At 38.7% G+C, this 18,349-nt stretch overlaps 1 protein-coding gene and 1 long non-coding RNA gene across 5 annotated transcripts in view; one reads left to right on the top strand and one right to left on the bottom strand.

The window, feature by feature from the left end:
• The first annotated feature begins 2,406 nt into the window (after window positions 1-2,406).
• Atf-2 (Activating transcription factor-2) lies at window positions 2,407-5,584 on the top strand. Its single transcript, XM_012375484.2, has 7 exons — window positions 2,407-2,762; window positions 2,896-2,986; window positions 3,063-3,211; window positions 3,335-3,660; window positions 3,956-4,178; window positions 4,250-4,589; window positions 4,876-5,584. The coding sequence occupies exons 1-7, from the start codon at window positions 2,709-2,711 to the stop codon at window positions 5,289-5,291; spliced, it is 1,599 nt and encodes a 532-aa protein (XP_012230907.1). The 5' UTR covers window positions 2,407-2,708; the 3' UTR covers window positions 5,292-5,584.
• An 8-nt stretch (window positions 5,585-5,592) lies between these two features.
• The window catches only part of LOC105677131 (uncharacterized), a 70,868-nt gene continuing 58,111 nt past the window's right edge, over window positions 5,593-18,349 (bottom strand). For 2 of the 4 annotated variants that reach the window (XR_010888137.1, XR_010888136.1), the window contains exons 4-5: window positions 12,920-13,075; window positions 5,593-6,257 (exon numbers count right to left, since the gene is read on the bottom strand). This is a non-coding gene — a long non-coding RNA (uncharacterized lncRNA). Of the gene's footprint in view, window positions 6,258-12,919; window positions 13,076-14,666; window positions 15,752-18,349 lie in introns of those variants that run through there. The other 2 variants (XR_010888139.1, XR_010888138.1) reach the window with 2 other exon arrangements.

The raw sequence follows: 18,349 nt of genomic DNA, 5'->3' as shown, positions 1-18,349 counted from the left end.
ATCAATTGTCACGTTCTAAAGTGTAATGATCCGATCAATAGCGCCTCTTACCTGGATTTCTATCTCAAGATCAAGGTCGACGACAAGTCTGAGATCTCGTCTGCGAAGCACAATCTAGCACTTGAGGCGGCTGGCAAAAGGGTTTGAGCTTTCCCCTCAATCGATTCCCGTTTATCACAGTTTGATAGATGCACGGAATGATGGTTGGAGGTATCTATAAATATCAGAGAAGATGATAGGAATACTGTAGAGATAAGTGAAGGAGAAATGATGCGGGAGAAGAGATAACACAGTAACTATGTTTCGTAGGTTGTATGCTTATGAACTTGCTTCGCGCTTTCTCGTTTTTTACGGCCAGCCACTTAGACATCTATTATTTGAGAAAGTCTCAAATCTATTTGAGATCTAGTTATTGCGTCACTTCTCCACCTGCTTTATCTCTCTCTTTCTCACTTATACAGATAGGAATTTTTATCTTTCTTTTACACAATGCGAGATCATTAAAAGAACTGAATCGCACCTCAAGACTTGAAAATTTTCTAGCTTATTCGTGTTCTCTCTTTCTCTCGTCTACTCTTATTTTCTTTTGCAAGATCATCGGTATTATAATTTCCCATACACTTTTAATCTTATAATTACACAAGACTTAATCACTTCACGGAAGCGCGCGCGTTTTTTGGAATAAATTAACTCGGTGAATGTACGCTTGTTAACGCGAGACGGTGCGACGCTACTTTGAGATTTTATTTATCCAAGGTGTTCGCGCGGTTATGTAGATTCATGTAGATATCACTGTTACGGTCACGCTCACACCGGCGAGCCAATGAATAGAGCACCGCGACACGCGGTTGACTACTGATGAGGAACAGTAACATCAGCATCCATAACCACTCTCTTCGGGCCGTTCTCACTCTCTCCGAATGGGCCCAAGGCATCCAAAGCGTTCCTTTTCTATCTAGCCAGTGAAATTATAACCAAGTTCCAGAACAAAATCTTTTACATCCGTTTTTTTCCGATGAAAAGTGATCGAGATTATCACTTTCTATCCATCTGCCTTTTCGCCCTTTTTTCGTTTGGGACATTAATTTAGCGTTTCTTCATCATATTTCATTCTGATTAATTTGTTTTTAATTTTCCCTCACTTTCCAACCACCTTGTTTAATGATCTTCTTTCTGCATCGTAAATATATGAAATTTAATTCATTAATTCACCTTTCATTTTGTGTACTTCTTGAAAGGAGCATTGCGTGTTGCGAAAATCAAGACTTTAAATTAGAAATCCTTACGAGATGGATGTTCTCGTAACGAAATGTAATTTATGGTAATATGTATCACACCGCTATTCAATTCACTATTCCTCAGCAATTCCTTAGTAATTCCCAAAACTTACTTTCACAGAGAGTCGCGCGGGACAATCTGTTTTCTTCCGCGCGGGGTTTCACTTTGAAATCTCGTTGTCGCGCGTGAAAATTGTACTTTCAATCGACACACAATTTTCTAGACCTACTCGTGGCGACTAATTAGAGTAATTTGATGAAAATTACAAGTGAAGAGGAAAATTTCTTTCCAGGATATCTAATTCTCCATTAATTATGCGTTTACGAGATTTATGTTGCATCTTTTCTATGTTTATAATGCGATCTATAGAACTGAATCAAATACAAAAGTAAAAATGAAGAGGTCATTCATTTTTAATATATTCATTTATTCTATATTCTTATTTATTTATCTGTTATTTGACTATATTTGGATATTGTAAAATATTGGAATATTAATAATGTGCGTATTTTTATTGATTTTATTATTGCTAAATTAACAATTTAAAAGGTACAACTACTTTCAAGCAGAGTATTTGCATAATTCGCTATGTAATAACATGACATAATGAGTAATGAAAAGCCACGCATAAATTTAAAGACGTCATTTCCATGGCATGTTTTATGTCACTCTCTACACCATTTCTACGCTATTTCTATGTCATTCCCGCAATTACGTCTCATGACTTTATGTACGTCACTTTTCCATTCCACGCACGTGACTTGGAGTTAAAATAACTAATGTGCTTAGTGACATCCACAGTGATATCCACATAAAAATATGTATATAATTTCTTTTATAAAAAACTTATACAAATATTTTTAAAAGTTTCAGGATGTTTGATATATATTTTGAAACGTATATATTTATTATTTAATATACTTATTAAACTAATTAAATAATTACATGATAAATGTACTAAATTACATTAAAGTGTCTGCAGAAAAATAATGCATATAGAAATAAAAAAGATGAAACTATAAAATATGAAAAGAGAATTTTTAAATATTTTTTATGTTATTTTTATAAAATAATACCGACTACAAACGTATATTCTCTCTCGCTTTGTACAAGATGGCAGCACACATTTATTCAATATACTCAATGTGGAATAGTATGCCAACATGGCTACAGCTGACTACAAGCGGAATGTCAAAAGTAGCGGAGCAGCATCAATGAAATTTCGTATATCTGCAAGATGATTCGATTAATTATTTCGGAGTTAAGTGATCGAACTTGTTTATTTGTGTTGTATTTCAAAAACCAGAATTTTAACAGGGACACCCATTGATATATTTGTTCCGCTAGAACTGTTATTGTATTGTACTTTATTTCATAAATTTATCCTGCATCTGACAAAAATTTGGAGCAGAGTTCATTAAGATATATCCATGATGACTGATTCAGAGAAACTTTTTGCTTGTTCCTCGTCAGGCTGCAACATGGTGAGTCACAACTTCTATTTCTTGCCAAGAAAAAATGTGATTTATTTTAGATTATGAAATTGGTTAAGGGAGAGGCTTGTAGCAATTTAATGGTAAGGACAGAGTGATATCTTTATATTTTTTTTTTGGACAGAGCTTTACAAATGAAGATCAATTAACGGTGCATAAAAAGAAGCATGACATGAGCCTGAATCTTGGCAATAATTCTAAAAATGGATTTGTTGGTAAGATGTGTGTGGCAATTTGATTTATGCATATCACATTAAATATTGGTGCGCTAAAAAATTAATTTTATTGTAGCGGATCAAACTCCAACTCCAACAAGGTTCTTCAAAAATTGTGAAGAGGTTGGTTTATTTCAAGATCTACAAAATGTAGTCAATCCTTTCGAAGAGACGTTTCGGAGGGCAGTTGAGGCTGGAAACACTGGCACACTTACAGTACCAGAGGCAAGACAAAATAATTGTTTGTTTTTTCAAATACTTTATAGAATTTATAAAATTGAAATAATTTCATATTTTTGTTTTATAAATGATATTGAAAGTTATGTGACACAGGATTACTTTTTGTAGGCTGGAATTGCAGACGATACGTTGCATACTCCACATATTTTTCCTTATATATCAGATGTGTTACCAGCAAGTAATCAAATTCTTCCTGATGACAATGTCGAGGATTGTCCTTCGACTGTGTCTCTTACAGAAAAGAGTGCAGAAGTGGAAAGCGTGAAACCTGAAGAATATAGCAATATTGAATTAAGTACAAATGAAACGCAGGAGTTGATAAAAGATGAAAATATGACATCTGTGAAAGATAATACTATCGCATCAGATATTGTTGTTACAAATGCAAATGCGCCTACAGCAGCTGAACTTTCACCGCAACCTTTGTCGCATCTGTAAGTTCCGTACATCTCTGTAATGTTTTAATATTGCATTTTGTTACAATTAATTTTTAACTCTTACCATTTTAGTTCAATATTTTTTTCATTTTGTGTTAAATCTCTTATTGTTTTCTATAAATTTTTAATCTTTTATGATGAAATTTATATGATTAACATTCAAGTTTGATAGATTTTAATGATGGCTAATAATTTTGTCATAAATATTTTGCTTTCTTCAATCTAAGAACATGTAAAACACATGAACTTCCGTGGCATGATCAGCAAATGTACGCTGATACTCTTTTTCAAGGTCCATCAACGGCGAGGAAGTGCAACTACTACTAAAAACAGCGGATGGTAAGTTGATGCAGCTGTCGGCGACACCAGTGTCCGAGTCTTCAAATGTCTCCAATGTTAGTACCAAAGAGCAAACAGTCGTTATTAAAACTGAACCTCCTCTGCGATGTGCAATGAAATCGGACATGCAGTCACCCAAGAAAACTGTGATTTCCAGATTATCCTTGGCGAAAATGGTATGCTATATCTAATTGTGCCGATGATAAAACCGTATTTCAAGGTAAATCTCTTAAAAATCATATTGCAGAAGTTGAAACAAACCTTATCCAAAAACGTGATCACGCAAAAAGCGATTGAGGGATGTGGAAAAACGGATGCAACTGCCGCTTCAAAGAAAGAAAATGTTAAAAAAACCGTCGATCAGCTTAAAAAGAAAGACATCCTCGAGCGTAATCGTGCCAGTTCGATGCGCGCGAGAGCCAAGAGAAAGGCGTGGATCCAAGATCTCCAGAGGACGGTCACTAACGTGAACGAGGCAAACGCAGCGTTGCAGATGGAAGTAAAGGCATTACGCGTGGAAGTGGCGAAGCTGAAGACTCTTTTGCTGGCCCATAAAGATTGCCCGGTTACGAAAGCAATGCAGAAAGGCAAGTTTTTAAGTTAACATTTGACTTAGTCTTGATTTTTTACATTCGTATTCACTTTCGTCCAAAGAAATAATTTCATTGCTAACTTGATTGCATCAGTTTGGATTAAATAAAATTTGTTTGACAATTTACTCATCCTTTTTTAATATTTTATTTTTATTTATAATATACAGGTAACAAGATAATTTAATTAATTAAATTTAAATATTGAAAGAAATTAAATAAAAAAATTATTTAATTACATTTAACTTTAAGGGATAATATTAAATCGAATTGAATCTTGCAGGAAATGGAATAGTCCTTGGACCTAAAATAATATCAGTTAGTAATTCGGAGATATTGACGGTGCCAATATCGGCCAATGGCGTTTCCATAAAACGATCAATTTCTTGTAAGGAGAGCTCAAATGTACGGATGAAGAAAGCGGCTGTTTCGATCACAAAGAATCCCGTGATCTTCCCAAAGGTGGATTGCGCCACCGCTAATCTTGCGATTCCGAACGCTACGATTATAAAGAGTTTGCCGGCGTTGAAGATCGTGGGAGTCAATCAATTTCTGCCGGAGAAACCGGAGGAAACGAAGCAGATACTAATAGTACAAAATCAGCCACGAAAATTGTGCGAGGCCACATCTAGGCAGATTATTCAGATAAATCCGAATTACGAAGTGGAACACGCGGCATCGAAAAGCGCGGGAACGTAACTAATCGCTCTCGGAAACGTTCGCGCGTTTATAATATGAAAACTCTCAAGACAAGTTGGATATCATAGTTGAATGAATCGGTTCTACGATTCACGCGATGGTACAAGTTACATGACGTTACAAGAAAAATCTTGTAAAATCTAACTTTGCGTTTTTTCCGTTTTTTTTTATCGTTCTATGACTCATTTCATATATTCATTTCACGAATATTTGTTTAACAAACGTTATAGCCGTTATAATATATTCTTGCAGCTGTTAGAGATATATTCTTAACATAAAGGAAGATGAAGTGACACAGGTGTTACCATTTTTTGTATTATTTATTATGACTGCAGTAACAGATATATTTGCTTTTTTAGAAATTATAATTCATTTTATCCTCGTCAACAGGAATCCTCTGCATCCCTATATACGTCCTTCACTAGAAAGGTACTAAATATAAAAATATAAATTAAAAGTATTTTATTACTATAAACTACATTAAGAAAATTATAAAATATTAAGATAAATTAACATATATTTTTATATAACAAAGTTAATAATTTTTTCTATTCTTCCAGCAATTGTAAACGTAGTTTTAATTTTTTGATCGTTTAATTGTCTCTTGAATGCTCACTATTGATTGAACTTAAATATTAATGAAATTAAGAATTTGTTATATGTTATTGTATTGTTATATGTCATTATATTAGCATAATAGATTCAGGTTGCAGATTAAATGTTGACACTATCTTTTCCATGTGCTTTCGGAGTTTAGTGGACGAAAAGTATGCAACGTATCCAGTCCCACGATGCTTCTGTGACCCTCGGGCCCTTATCAGTTCTCCGTCCAGTCGTCTAACAAACACCGGACACGAGAATGATAAGGGGCTTTGGGCACGCATTGTTTTAAACACGAAAAATGAGCATCGAAGTGTAGAATCGCGCTTTGGACTCCAGAAGTTTGAAATGTGACTCACGAGATACCTGAAAAAACCGAAATAATTGATCATTATTTTATTTATTGGAAAATTTATAACATAAACATTTTATTTTATTTCACAAAAAGGTATATGTAGATAAATATTCAGGAAACCTCAAAGCATCTCTTAATATTTCTATCATATCTTCATAATTTTAGTATTTGGACTCTAGTTGATATGTACATGTAATTTTTATTATTTTTATTTAGCAATGCATCAACTGAAACACGTAGTTATTTTATGAATAGTCAATTCATTTTCTTGCAGACTCATCTCGTATATTTATTCGCTAACGTGATTAATTTGCAACTAATATATTTGACCCGGTTACTGAGACACAAATATGTCGCGCGCAAAGCTTCAACAGATCTATAATCTCGCATTACATCATAAGAGCGGGGACCACGAATTGGTCGTGGTAATCGAACACGGATAAGCACATGCACGCCACAAAGGACAACCGTCTCTCTCGACAAACAAGATTTCCGCTCCTTCCCGAACCGAATGAGTCACGTTCAAGAGCACAACGGACCATGTGAGGCATCCTGGAGGCCTGCCTGCCTGCCTGCCTGCCTGCCTGCTGTTGGTTACTCGGTAAACTCTGTCAACCGCTTTCTCATGTCGATAACAGACATCGATAGCGAACAACCGGGCACAGTACGCGTCCCTGTTCTCTCGAGTTTCGTCGATGCTTCCTTAATCTTTCGTCCTCTGCGATGAATCAATCCTGCCTGAGTTCGCAGTACAGAAGAAAACACGTTTACTAATAAACGTCTGTGATCAGTAAATAAAAACTATTTTTTCCAGGGCGTCGATGATTAGCGGCGCGAACAAGTTTGGCAAATGGATATTGAAATGTAACCAATAAGCGCTATGTCTAATTTTTTTTCAGACTTAAGATTACTTAGAAAAAGATACATTTTAAATCATGACTTAGAAACGTGTACCTTTTCTTTTAGAAAATTTATCGCTATTTTACAATATTTCTCTTCCAAGTCAAACGTGCGTGGAACGTTTCAACTCTACATATTATAATACACGAGCGTTGATAATGATTATCGATATGGTTTATAAATTGATAACACCTCTTCATTTTTGCACAGAAAAATAATTTCTTTCAAATAACAGGAAATTACTTTTTAATAGATCACTGATTAAAAATGATGCTTATTTAAACAATATTCATTAAATTCTATCAATACGTTGCTTTTGTATTTCGGAATTATTCCACGGATCGTCCATTCACGCTGGAATTTTACATAGAACCGTTAATGACTGGTCGCGGCGCGATAAACACGCGAGTTCAAAGCTTCCCCCAGCTAGTATGTGGCTTACATTCGATCATTCGTAGAATTCTTGGCGTCGATTCGTCTTGCGCCGGCCCGCTCAATCGCCACGCGTACGGAAATAGCACCGACAGAGCAGGTGCCCGATTCTACGGCCCTGCTGTTTCGAGATCGCGTTGAACCGCGTGGTTATTATACAACACGCGCGATCTCCAACCTTGGACCGTGAGCTTCTTTCGTTCTCTATCGCATGAGCGATAAATTGCTGAAAAGTTTTAGTGTGGATTTTACGTCATTTTAACCTTCAAACTGAAGTATTGCCACACCATTTACTAATGTTAATAATTAATAGTAATTAGCGGAAGTTTACGAATTAAAGTTTATACAAAATATTAATTTATTAATTAGTGATTCATCTTTAGATCATAACTGGTCATCCGACCGATAAACTTTTCGAAACTCTCGAAAAAGTTTAAAGTTTAATGTCTCTCTTTAAGAAAAAGTTTAATGATGGTTTAAAGTTGATATCCCGTGCAGAAATTTTGATTTAAATTACTTGAAACACTTGAGAATCTTCCTTTAGCATTACTTAGATTTTACACATTAATGTTAACTATGGGGAAATATCTGCCTTGTGTTAATAAACCCGCGCGGATGTTATTCATATTAAATGTATGTACGCGTCGGAGTTGGCGTTAAATATTAACGACCTAATTCGTCGACGAACGAGTTAACGGTACACAGCCAAATACCCGGACAAGTTTTGTAATTACATTTTTTCCGCAACAGCGAACAAAAAATACCTTTAATAAAAATAATACATTCTTTAGAAAACATAATATAACAGGCAACCTCATTTCGTTTTTGATAAAAAAAACGTGCAATAACGCAACGAGCAACGTCATTCTGTTTTGATAAAAAAATTGCGATGTCGCAATCGGTCTGGGAACAGATCAATTAACCACGATTAATTTCCGATCGGAAGATCAATCACTGTCGCTGTATATCGTTTCGTACGCTATCGCGCGCTGCCTGCGCGTTACACACGGGGAAACATTCGAGGCGAGATTTGCTCTGAAATTCGCGTCTTAAATTCTTGTTAGCTGAGCCGAGTTCTCCGGCCACGGTCGCGGATTCCATTTACTGATTGGATATGGCATCAGTTATTCATCGCCGCTAGTTGAAGGAGAGAACGGGCGAGAAAGAGAAAGAGAGAGAGGAGCACGTGCGGCCGTTATAAATACGGCGGATTTCCCGTCGGTATGTTGCTGCATTTGGAAATTCTCGATGGGCCTCCCCCTCAACTGCTCTATCTCCCTTTCCATTACATCGTTCGTGCACGTTCATGTTTGATCGTCTATCAATAAAAAAACAGGACCCCTCATATAATTTTTTCATATCAACGGCAGTTAGAAAGATTTAGCCGAACTGGGAAGTGTATTCTTCTCACGCTGAGAATCAAGAGAAATTGCGTAATAACTAATACATGGCTTTGCGGCACATCAAAATTCGATTTCTCATATCAAGCTATTATAAATTCACGACAGTTTATAAGAAAACGAGGAGGAGATCGCGAGTTATAATAAGAGCAACGATTATTTAATTTAGTCTCTTGACCGTGCGACAAAAATAATTCGATCGATACTACGGTTTTTACACGCTTTTCGCGATTATACTGTCTCTCACGCTTGTTTCAGAAAGGTAAAAGTTTAGAAAAAAAAATGTGCAGCTGTAATTGCTAATAAAATAAATGATAGAGATGATACTTTGTGGATTCTAAAAATCTGACGAACATCAAAAGATCGAAATAGGTATTTGGCGTAAGAAGTGAAAGAAATGGCAGAGCGAAGAGTCGGATGACCGATATTTATGATCTTTGAGAAAGACGTACTGGTGCAATAAATACTTTTACAAGGCAATATGACAAAGATAAACCGACGGAGTCGAGCGTGCGTTCGTTCTTACGGTTCCGAGAGGGACAATATGCGGTCTGTTTTAGCCTTGAGACGTATCCGTGCTTCCTTTTATTTTTACATTCGATCCGAGACATTGTTGCGGACGTTTTTTATCGCGGTTTTCTCGCCGCGAAATCAGAAATAATCAGGTCGAAAAACTCGCCGAAATAAATTCCTTCTCGGTCGATTAATGAGCCTCGTATATGAATTAAGTTTAATAGTAAAATAACACAAACGTGTTTCCTTGTATCTTCTACATGCTTAATGTTCATTTGTCGTACCGTGCGCGCGAATCTGTCCGATTACATCGCGGTTTCTGTATGCGAATTGAAACAAGTAAAATCACGTGCTTGAAAGGGATAAAGGGAAAAGGGATGTGTATAAAACGCAATTGAAACGAACGGATCTGAGCGGAACGAATTCGGTGGCTATTATTCGGTCCGAGAAATGGTCAGTTACGCGCGCGCGACGCTCTGACGTTGGATCGACGTCGCAGGCAGTCACATGGGTAGACCGACGACAGCGGGAAACAAGAGCCGGCGAGCCGATCGATCTGTTCGCCGCCGAAAATACACGCGCACACGTACGGCGGGATACGGGTTTACACACGTTTTCCGAACCGGGGTTGCGCGGTGCAAAACGTGGAAACTGCACGCACAAAAGAGGCCCAGCGGCAGCGCTCGAGGGAGAGAACGCAGCGGACGCGAGGGGGGGAGGGGGGAGAAGGGCAGTTTAGAGCAGGAGGGCTCGCGGAAATTGTCGCCGCGCGACGATTCCGATGTTGAGAGAGTCGGCTGGGCTAGCTCGTCGAATCACCGTAAACGCGCGAACGAATTCGGTGACGCGTGCAGTGACTCGACACATGCACGCTGTTATCGTTATTTCGTCGCTCGCACATCGTTGCGAATAATGAAACGTTTTTACGAACAAATTTACAATCTGCGCGAATCTCTGACGCGTTCTCGCCATCGAGCCTTTTGCCCGCTCTCTCATCGTCTGGAGATAATAAAGTTATTAGGTCGAGAGTCTGAACTCTTACTTTTATGTCGGAGAACGCGTTCGTTCGTTCGTGACTCAATATTGTTTCAGAGAACAAAAGAATATTGAAATGCGCGTTTAATTAACATTGTTTGGTTATCTGAATGCGTTGCTTCTTTTTTACCTCAGAACAAATTAAAAAAAATTTGTTCCGAGGATTCTAAACTCTAGAATATCTTTAAACACGTTCGTAGAATAACGAATATGTTTGTTCGCAAACCACTATTCTAGAAGTTTTGCAAATTTCTAGAAAATTCAAAGATTTTCCAAGTTCTAGAAATTCTAGCAAATAGTGGAGATTGTTGAAACGTATTTCCACGTGGCTATTTAACCGATGTCTTGTGCCATTTTTCAAGCTAGAAATAAATTTTCGAAAATTTTTAATATTAAATATTTAATATGATTCTGTGATGTTGCAGAGAATTTTCGTATGTTTCACAGCGTGTTAAATTTATCGAAATTGTATGGTAACTGACCTTTCTACGGTGAGGCTGATCGGAGAAAAATATAAAAAGGAGAAACAAAAGCTTGCCGCAAGGTCCACTGGAATATCGTGATACTCGCGCGGATCCTCGTATCACGAGTCTCATATCACATGCCGCACGCGTCGCGTAACAAAATGCACAACTCTACTCGTTCTCCTTCAACCACTCGGAAACTCAAGGTTATCCGCAAATAGTTACAAATTTCAGTATCGGTCTCGGTCTCTTTTGTACAACTGCTGTTATTCAGATATCTATCCGTAAGATAAGAGACGCCTCGATAAACGAATAATCGTCGATAAGATCCCGAGATAATTTCCGGATTTTCGAGTCGCTCGGTTACAACGCGAACTGATTGCACACTCCTAACTTGAAGATATGATTTTCCGTACACTCTCGAGACTCAATCTCTCCCAATACATCCTGCGTGTATCGCGAACAGTCGACAAAAATTACTCGCTAAACGCAGCAATCTCCCATCACACTTCGTGAGATATCAAGCGTGCCACATTGAAGAAATCACTGCCGACTCTCGCCGATGCTCGCAATATTACGAAGAGGCACGTCACGGCTATCGTAAATTCACACACAAGGTCCCGCATTATCGAGAAGTCGGGCGACGGACAAACGCTGATGTAACGCACGCGCACGATCGGCGGTCGGCCGGCTGCGTCGAATCTCGAGATTTTCCACGCGCACCAGCAACGATAACGCGACAGAACACAACGTGGCACGGTGCACATCTCGCGCGCGACTGAACGGCTGTGTCGATCGCTTCGCCGAGTCTCGGTCGTTTTCGTGACTTGTATAGTGGGGAGTTCAGTCTCGCGGTATCTCCGTCTGGCGTTCACGAGCGCACACCTCACTTTCCATCTTTGCGGCCCTTATCCCGCTCGCGCTCCACGGGTTCGCCGTTCTTGTTCTAGCAGCCGGTTTGCGAGTTTGCGGTCGTCTCGCTCGCGCCGACGGCCGCAAACTCGCAAACCGACGGCAGTGCTGATGCGCACAGGGGGATAAATAGAGAGGCTGCTGCTTCGACGAAGCAGAGCGGTACGAGAGGGCGAGCCAAGAATCTCCAGAACCCCAGTAAATACAAAGAAAGACGGTTCTGGGATTTTCAGGTTTAAACATAGCGGTAAACTGACACGGAGCAAGCACCATCCCGCACTGGCGGTTCATGGCGAGTAAAATTCAAATGCAGCGTGAAAGTTTATTGCCTGTTAAATTCGCAAAAGACGCCGCGCTTTAAGCGATTTGACACATGATACCTGCATGGGCGTTTTATCGATTGACGCATTTTCATCGTTACGCTTGGAGATTCTCTCGTCAGTGTGTCAAGCAGAAACGTATTCTTCGTGTAATATAATTATCGTGTATTTCAAGCACAAGATATTATTATAACGCCCCGTCTTTGTCAGTACTTTTTGAAAAAAAAATCCTTTGCAATTACCAATAGATGAAACGCGTGAAATGCGATAACGTTGCAATCGTTGCGCAGCGCGAAGGAGAAGAATGTGACGAATAAAAGAATTAATATCTCGCGCGAAATAGAATTCCGTGGAAGGGACGATTCTCCGTGTCGTGGTGGAAATTCTGCCATCTGATTTTTCTCCGGGGGCCGACTACCGGCGTTGAAATTGGTGGCTAAATTAGAAATCGCCCCGGTGGCGGCGCCCCTGCGAAACGAGAGACCGCGCGCTAATGCGGTCAACTAAAGTAAAAAGCTAACTGAAGGAGTGGTAAGTAGACACTAACACTTCCGGGCGAGCGACTCGATATCGGCGGGGGTGGGCCCGCTCCGGCTTTAGCCCCGAATTAATTCTTCGGGGGTGGCTGGGCTTCCTCCATTACCGCTGGTGGAACGAGCGGCAGTAAAGTGTTCCGCCTTAAAAAGAATACGTGTACCTTCATCCTGACGCCTGTGTAGCAGAGCTTTTCCCCTCTCATTCGCCCTCCCCTTCCATCGCGCCGTTTCCTTCTCGCCCTTGATACGATGCAGTGAGCTCCATGAACATTTTAAGGGTAGTCGAGGATTTCCTCCGGGCTCGATATTGCCTCGTCCTGCATCAGAAAGTTACATCGACCATTGTTTTATTGTCCTAAAGCAGTGTAGAAGAATCAATTGCCCTTTTTCTCTTTTAATAGAGAGAGAAGTAATCGCACTGTCGAAATTGTTCGTGCAACAAACAAGGTGCACCGTTATTCGTTGCAGGATTCACTTCACGTCTGCATATATCCAATCGCACGAACACGTTTCTCGGTTTGCTCTACTCTACTTCTCTACTTGTGACTGTTCTTCGTTTCATTATTCTTTCTCGTTCTAAATATATTGCTCTCTTTCCCTCTCGCTCATTTTATCGTGTTCTTTTAGTCATCCTTATATTTATATCAATTTTTCCTTTCTGGTTTTATTCAGATTTGCTAAAGTACATTTTTACGAATGCTAAATAATTATCGAAAACGTTCAGATTACGCTTCGTATTAATTTTTTTAAACAAGAAATTTTGTGACAAATTATTGAATTCACTGAACACTGTCGAATTTATATAATAATATACATTTTGTAATAATGTAAAACGCCTTTTTCCGTTACTTCTTTTTTTTTACGTATTGTATTTAGGTTTCGTAGAATTTTCTCTGAACAAGCAAGGGCACACGTTGCCAGCATATTAGTTAGTAAGTCGTTAATCATGCTTCCGCGTAATTGTTTCGAGGCTCTCGAGGGTCAGGCTAGAATTTACGGCAACAAAAGTAAGAATTGTTTGAAGTTTGTCGGCTTTAGCCTTCACACAGAAGGACAAACTAATGAAGGATATGTAGAACTATACAAAAAGGCACATGTATTTCTTTTTTAAACGATTTATTGATTTAAAATAACTGCACTATTCATAGTCCGCAGAATGCCTTCTATATGGAATATTCTCTACGGAATATTGTCCATAAGGAATGAAACTAATTAATACAACTTTGAAACTAATTGTACTTCGCGCTGGTGACCTTCGTTAATGGCATCCGTTTCTATCCGCACTTCTATGAGCGAACAAAATGCGCGCGAGAATGCATTTGTTAAAGTCGTAGATATTAAAATGCCGCGTTTAGATCACTTTTAGAGAGCTCGTTCAATATCTTTAAGATTAAAAAAATATATAATATAACTTTTATTTTTCGCACTTTTTATATACAATTTTTTTAAATATTACGAAGATAACATTATTATATAGACGATTGACAAGAAGATCTTTTTAAAATACAGAAAATATATTTCAACTTCTAAGACCTTCGTCAACGGAGAAATAATATCAGAATATGGCACTAGCAGATTCTGTCGCGTCGAGTCTTCAATTTATTACCTCGTATTATCCGATGTCGTATTGAATATTCGATGCACGAGTGATCTCGGTGGATGAAGAAAGAGAGCACCGGCGGCGGATGTTCAGCGAGCGAAGAGATCGATACAAGCCAGCAGCGATGCCCGCGAGTTCCATATAATCGTGGAGGAGAGGAGAGAGAGAAAAAAAAATGAGCGGTAGTAGTCGCGTTGTTCGCGCAGCGCGCAAGCCGAGATAAAAGCGTTTACGGGGAAGTAACGCGGGGATGGTTCACCGACTGGGGCGTGGTGGGCACCATCGCGGCGGTATATACGAGGGTCAAGGTTAACATGAGAATCCCATATGCCAACATGGTGGTTGATGCTGCGAACGTATCAGGCACTCTTCTTTGTTTTCCGTGAGAGGGACAAAAAGTCTACCGTGAACCTCGCTTTATCTTAGTTTAATCAAGGTACCTTATTTAGAACTAATTGCGGTATTCCTTTTATATAGCTTTCCTTTTACAGGCTTATTTCGCATATTCATTTATTATGCGTTGGCCGATGTATTTCTATGTGCGTAAATAATTTTTGCACGTGGACATTTTGAATCAGTAACTCTATCAGTTGCTTTACTGGACGGATATGTATCAAAGTAGTTTGTGACGTGTCCAACTGAGTAATTTCCTTCTCAGTTGATTTCATGACGACATGTGGTATGTAGAATTTGCGATTGACGCTGCGTGATTACTACCATAAATGAAATAAGCGATGTGTGATAAAGGATCGAGCGCGGTGCTTATAACACGAATCAGAGGACAAAGCGCACAACTTTATGGCGAGCAGCACGTACTACAGGGATGATTCACTTCCAATAGGGGGTTTGCGATTGTTACGAGGGTCAAGGTTAAAGAGGCAGATTCACATGCGAAGCATTAGTTCGATCCGCATTTATACCGCTCTCTCTCTCTCTCTCTCTCTCTCTCTCTCTCTCTCTCTCTCTCTCTCTTTTCCTTCATTTCATTGTAGAGATAAGATTCTCTAGGAAAGCTGCAAGCGTGGGATTTACACAAATCTGCAGTTAATGAATTTTAATGAACTTCACATTGAAAATCCAAACAAATAAATTTGAGAACAACATCTTTTCTTGATTTAAATTTGACTAAGAAATTTGAATGCTAAAAATGCGAATGAAATGGAATCTCGCTTTGCATTAAGAGTTTGCAAGACAAAAATAGAGAGTAGTATTCTCTTTTATTCACACCTTAAGGAGAAAATACTGCAGTACATGCTTGTACGCGACAGGCACTATCTATGCTCTTTGTAAGAATTCCTGGAGCTGTACTTAAGGGACTTTGCCTATTTCCTTGTTTGACGGCCTCTTCTTTTCGTTAATGGATATTCATGGAAATATCACGTTATGTATATATCTGCAAAAGCATTATCTCGATTCAATATCAATGAAAATGTATATATATATATACATATATATAAATACACATTCGGGTGAAGTTATTTTTATGCCTGATTTATTTCAGAGATATTATCAACATCTCATGAAATGTTTCATGCTATTTTGGTTAAAAATTTCAACAAACGATTAATCCGACAAAAAATAAAATGTAATTAAAATTTTAAAAGAAAATGATATCAGTTATTATTATAAATAAAATATCGAATTTATGAAAATGTATTGAAATAATGCATCATCGAATTAAATCATCAATAATTTGTCACGCTTCTTTAATTAAATACAAAAAGAATTAGTCACGTCTGAATTAAAGATATTGAACACGAGCCGCCGAGTGATTCAACGACGAATGATTTCACGCGTAGGTGATAAATTATTCTGGAACGGCCGATAAATTGTCTATTATCGCCTTTCCGCTAAGTGAAAGTCGGCAAAAATACATTTGCCATCGTGAGAACAGATATAATCTCCGATCTTGCCATCCGCAACTGAGCATCCCCGGCGGTCCCAGCGGGATTCGAATTTTGCGGTAAATAGCGCGTAGATTTGGTCCCGTGATACCTGTGGCGATGTCGCCACGCACTGATTGCCACAAGAACTGCAGAGAATAATAGCGATTTCCCTGGTCGACGCGAAATTCCTTAATGAGTCTCTCCTGGGCCGAAGGACGAGACTGCAAGGACGAGTTTGCCAGTTACCGCGACGAAGAAGGGGGAAAAAAAAGCGGAAAGGATAGTTGACCATAGAAATTAGTACGCTGTAGAGCTAGGAAGTTGTTTCCTTAATTATTGATTCAATTACTTCGCTAGCACGTAATACATAATGAGCTGCTAATTAAAAATTTCCGATAATGAACTGGTTAAAATTATTGTAATCGAAACAAAATATTGAAGATATTGATAAGAATAAATTTTGGTGAAAAATCTTTTGTGATATTTTATATCAATACTCTTTTTCCAAAAAGTAATATATCGTATGCAATATGTGCTGAAAAAATTGAAAAAACCATATATTTATTTCCAAGTGCAATTTGACTGTGAAATACGCGCAAATAATTACGGCGGTGATAAATTAATACCTCATATATGCTGCACGATCCGCACAGGTGCAAGCGCATCGCCAATGCAATACCTTTCTCAAGGGTCCTTAGTTAGACCTTTGCTGCTTGGCAAATTGAAATTATTGGCATGGACCACCGCGCATTATTGTCTCGTTATCGAGGCTTCGCATTTGTAAGCCCTCTCGTTAATGTTCCTTTATTCTTTCTCGATATTTTCTCTATCCAGCTTAATTTTAAGGCTGCATTTTCACGTGCATTAATTGTGATTCGTTCTTACGTTATTGATCATTGAAGTAGAATTTTACCGAAGATCAAATTATTAACAGAGTTAATATGTTATCAATTTACTAACTTTTCAAATTTTATAAATTTTTGTGAATAAAATTTTTTACGAAAATTTGACGCACCAATATATTGAGCGTATCGTCGGGATCCATCGACGAAATTCACTAAGTAAATTATTATCGTCCGCTATTTACCGCAACGGGACCCAGCTTTATCTCGATCTAGCTCACGTATGTACTTATCGAGATAAACGAGGCGTTACTTATCGCGCAGCTAAAAGTGGCCATTAGATAAGGCTCGGAATGCGTACATTGAACTGGCATATTACGTAATTTCGTTCATAAGCTTGTACTTTTTCACGCATTATGTGTGCTGACTTTTATTATCTTTATCGTCGTCAACATCGCTACTTCTTATTACTTTGTAATTGCATATACCTTCATGTGCTTATATTAATTTTGAAGAATTAATGAGCAGTCCGTTTTCCTCTTTGCCTCAAAAGACAGAAAAAGGAAGAAAAACATTGAGATATCCTCGAACCGTGTGCGGCTCTTAGAATCCGCGGACGAGTCTTGAAGAGTCCTTCCATCAGAGCTTCCGCGCTCGCATCCGCATTTCGCTTCCGCCTCTCCGCGATTTACTCGCTGTTCGCGCCGTCTCTCCACTAAAAGAGTCGGTTTTTTTAATCGTAAATTATGCTAATTACCGGGGCTCTCGGCGTCGGGAAAGGACGAGTGGTTTCGGCGCGATGCGCGTTATTGTCGACGTGGGTAAAAGGAGAATAGCCGAAGCGTTAATTTGTCCCGGCTTAAGAGCGGAAGAAAAGGCAACCGACGACGATGACGGCGACGATCTCCGGTATGAGATAGAAAACGAACCACCGCTGGGATGGGAGGAATCGATTTATCCGGAAGAGTCCTACGCTCTTGATGGTCCTTTGTCGTTCTATTGGTTCCACGAGGTACAAATTGGGAATGGCAGCCGGCGAATCTTACGGATAGTCGTCGGCAAGCCCCGGCGATTTGCATAGAATATTGCGCGATTATTTCGATCGATACGCCCGGACAGTGTATTTAATACCGCATCTAAATTAACTGGATTGAAATGCTGTAAAGTTTTAATTAACGTAATATGTGACGTAAATTTTAATGTAGACAAAGAATTAATATTTAATACGAAATTTCGTTTGGCGATATTTTTGAATAATACGCA

Source organism: Linepithema humile, chromosome 1, assembly GCF_040581485.1.
Source record: "Linepithema humile isolate Giens D197 chromosome 1, Lhum_UNIL_v1.0, whole genome shotgun sequence".
Lineage (NCBI taxonomy): Eukaryota > Metazoa > Arthropoda > Insecta > Hymenoptera > Formicidae > Linepithema > Linepithema humile.
This window is presented reverse-complemented; position numbering and strand designations above follow the sequence as displayed.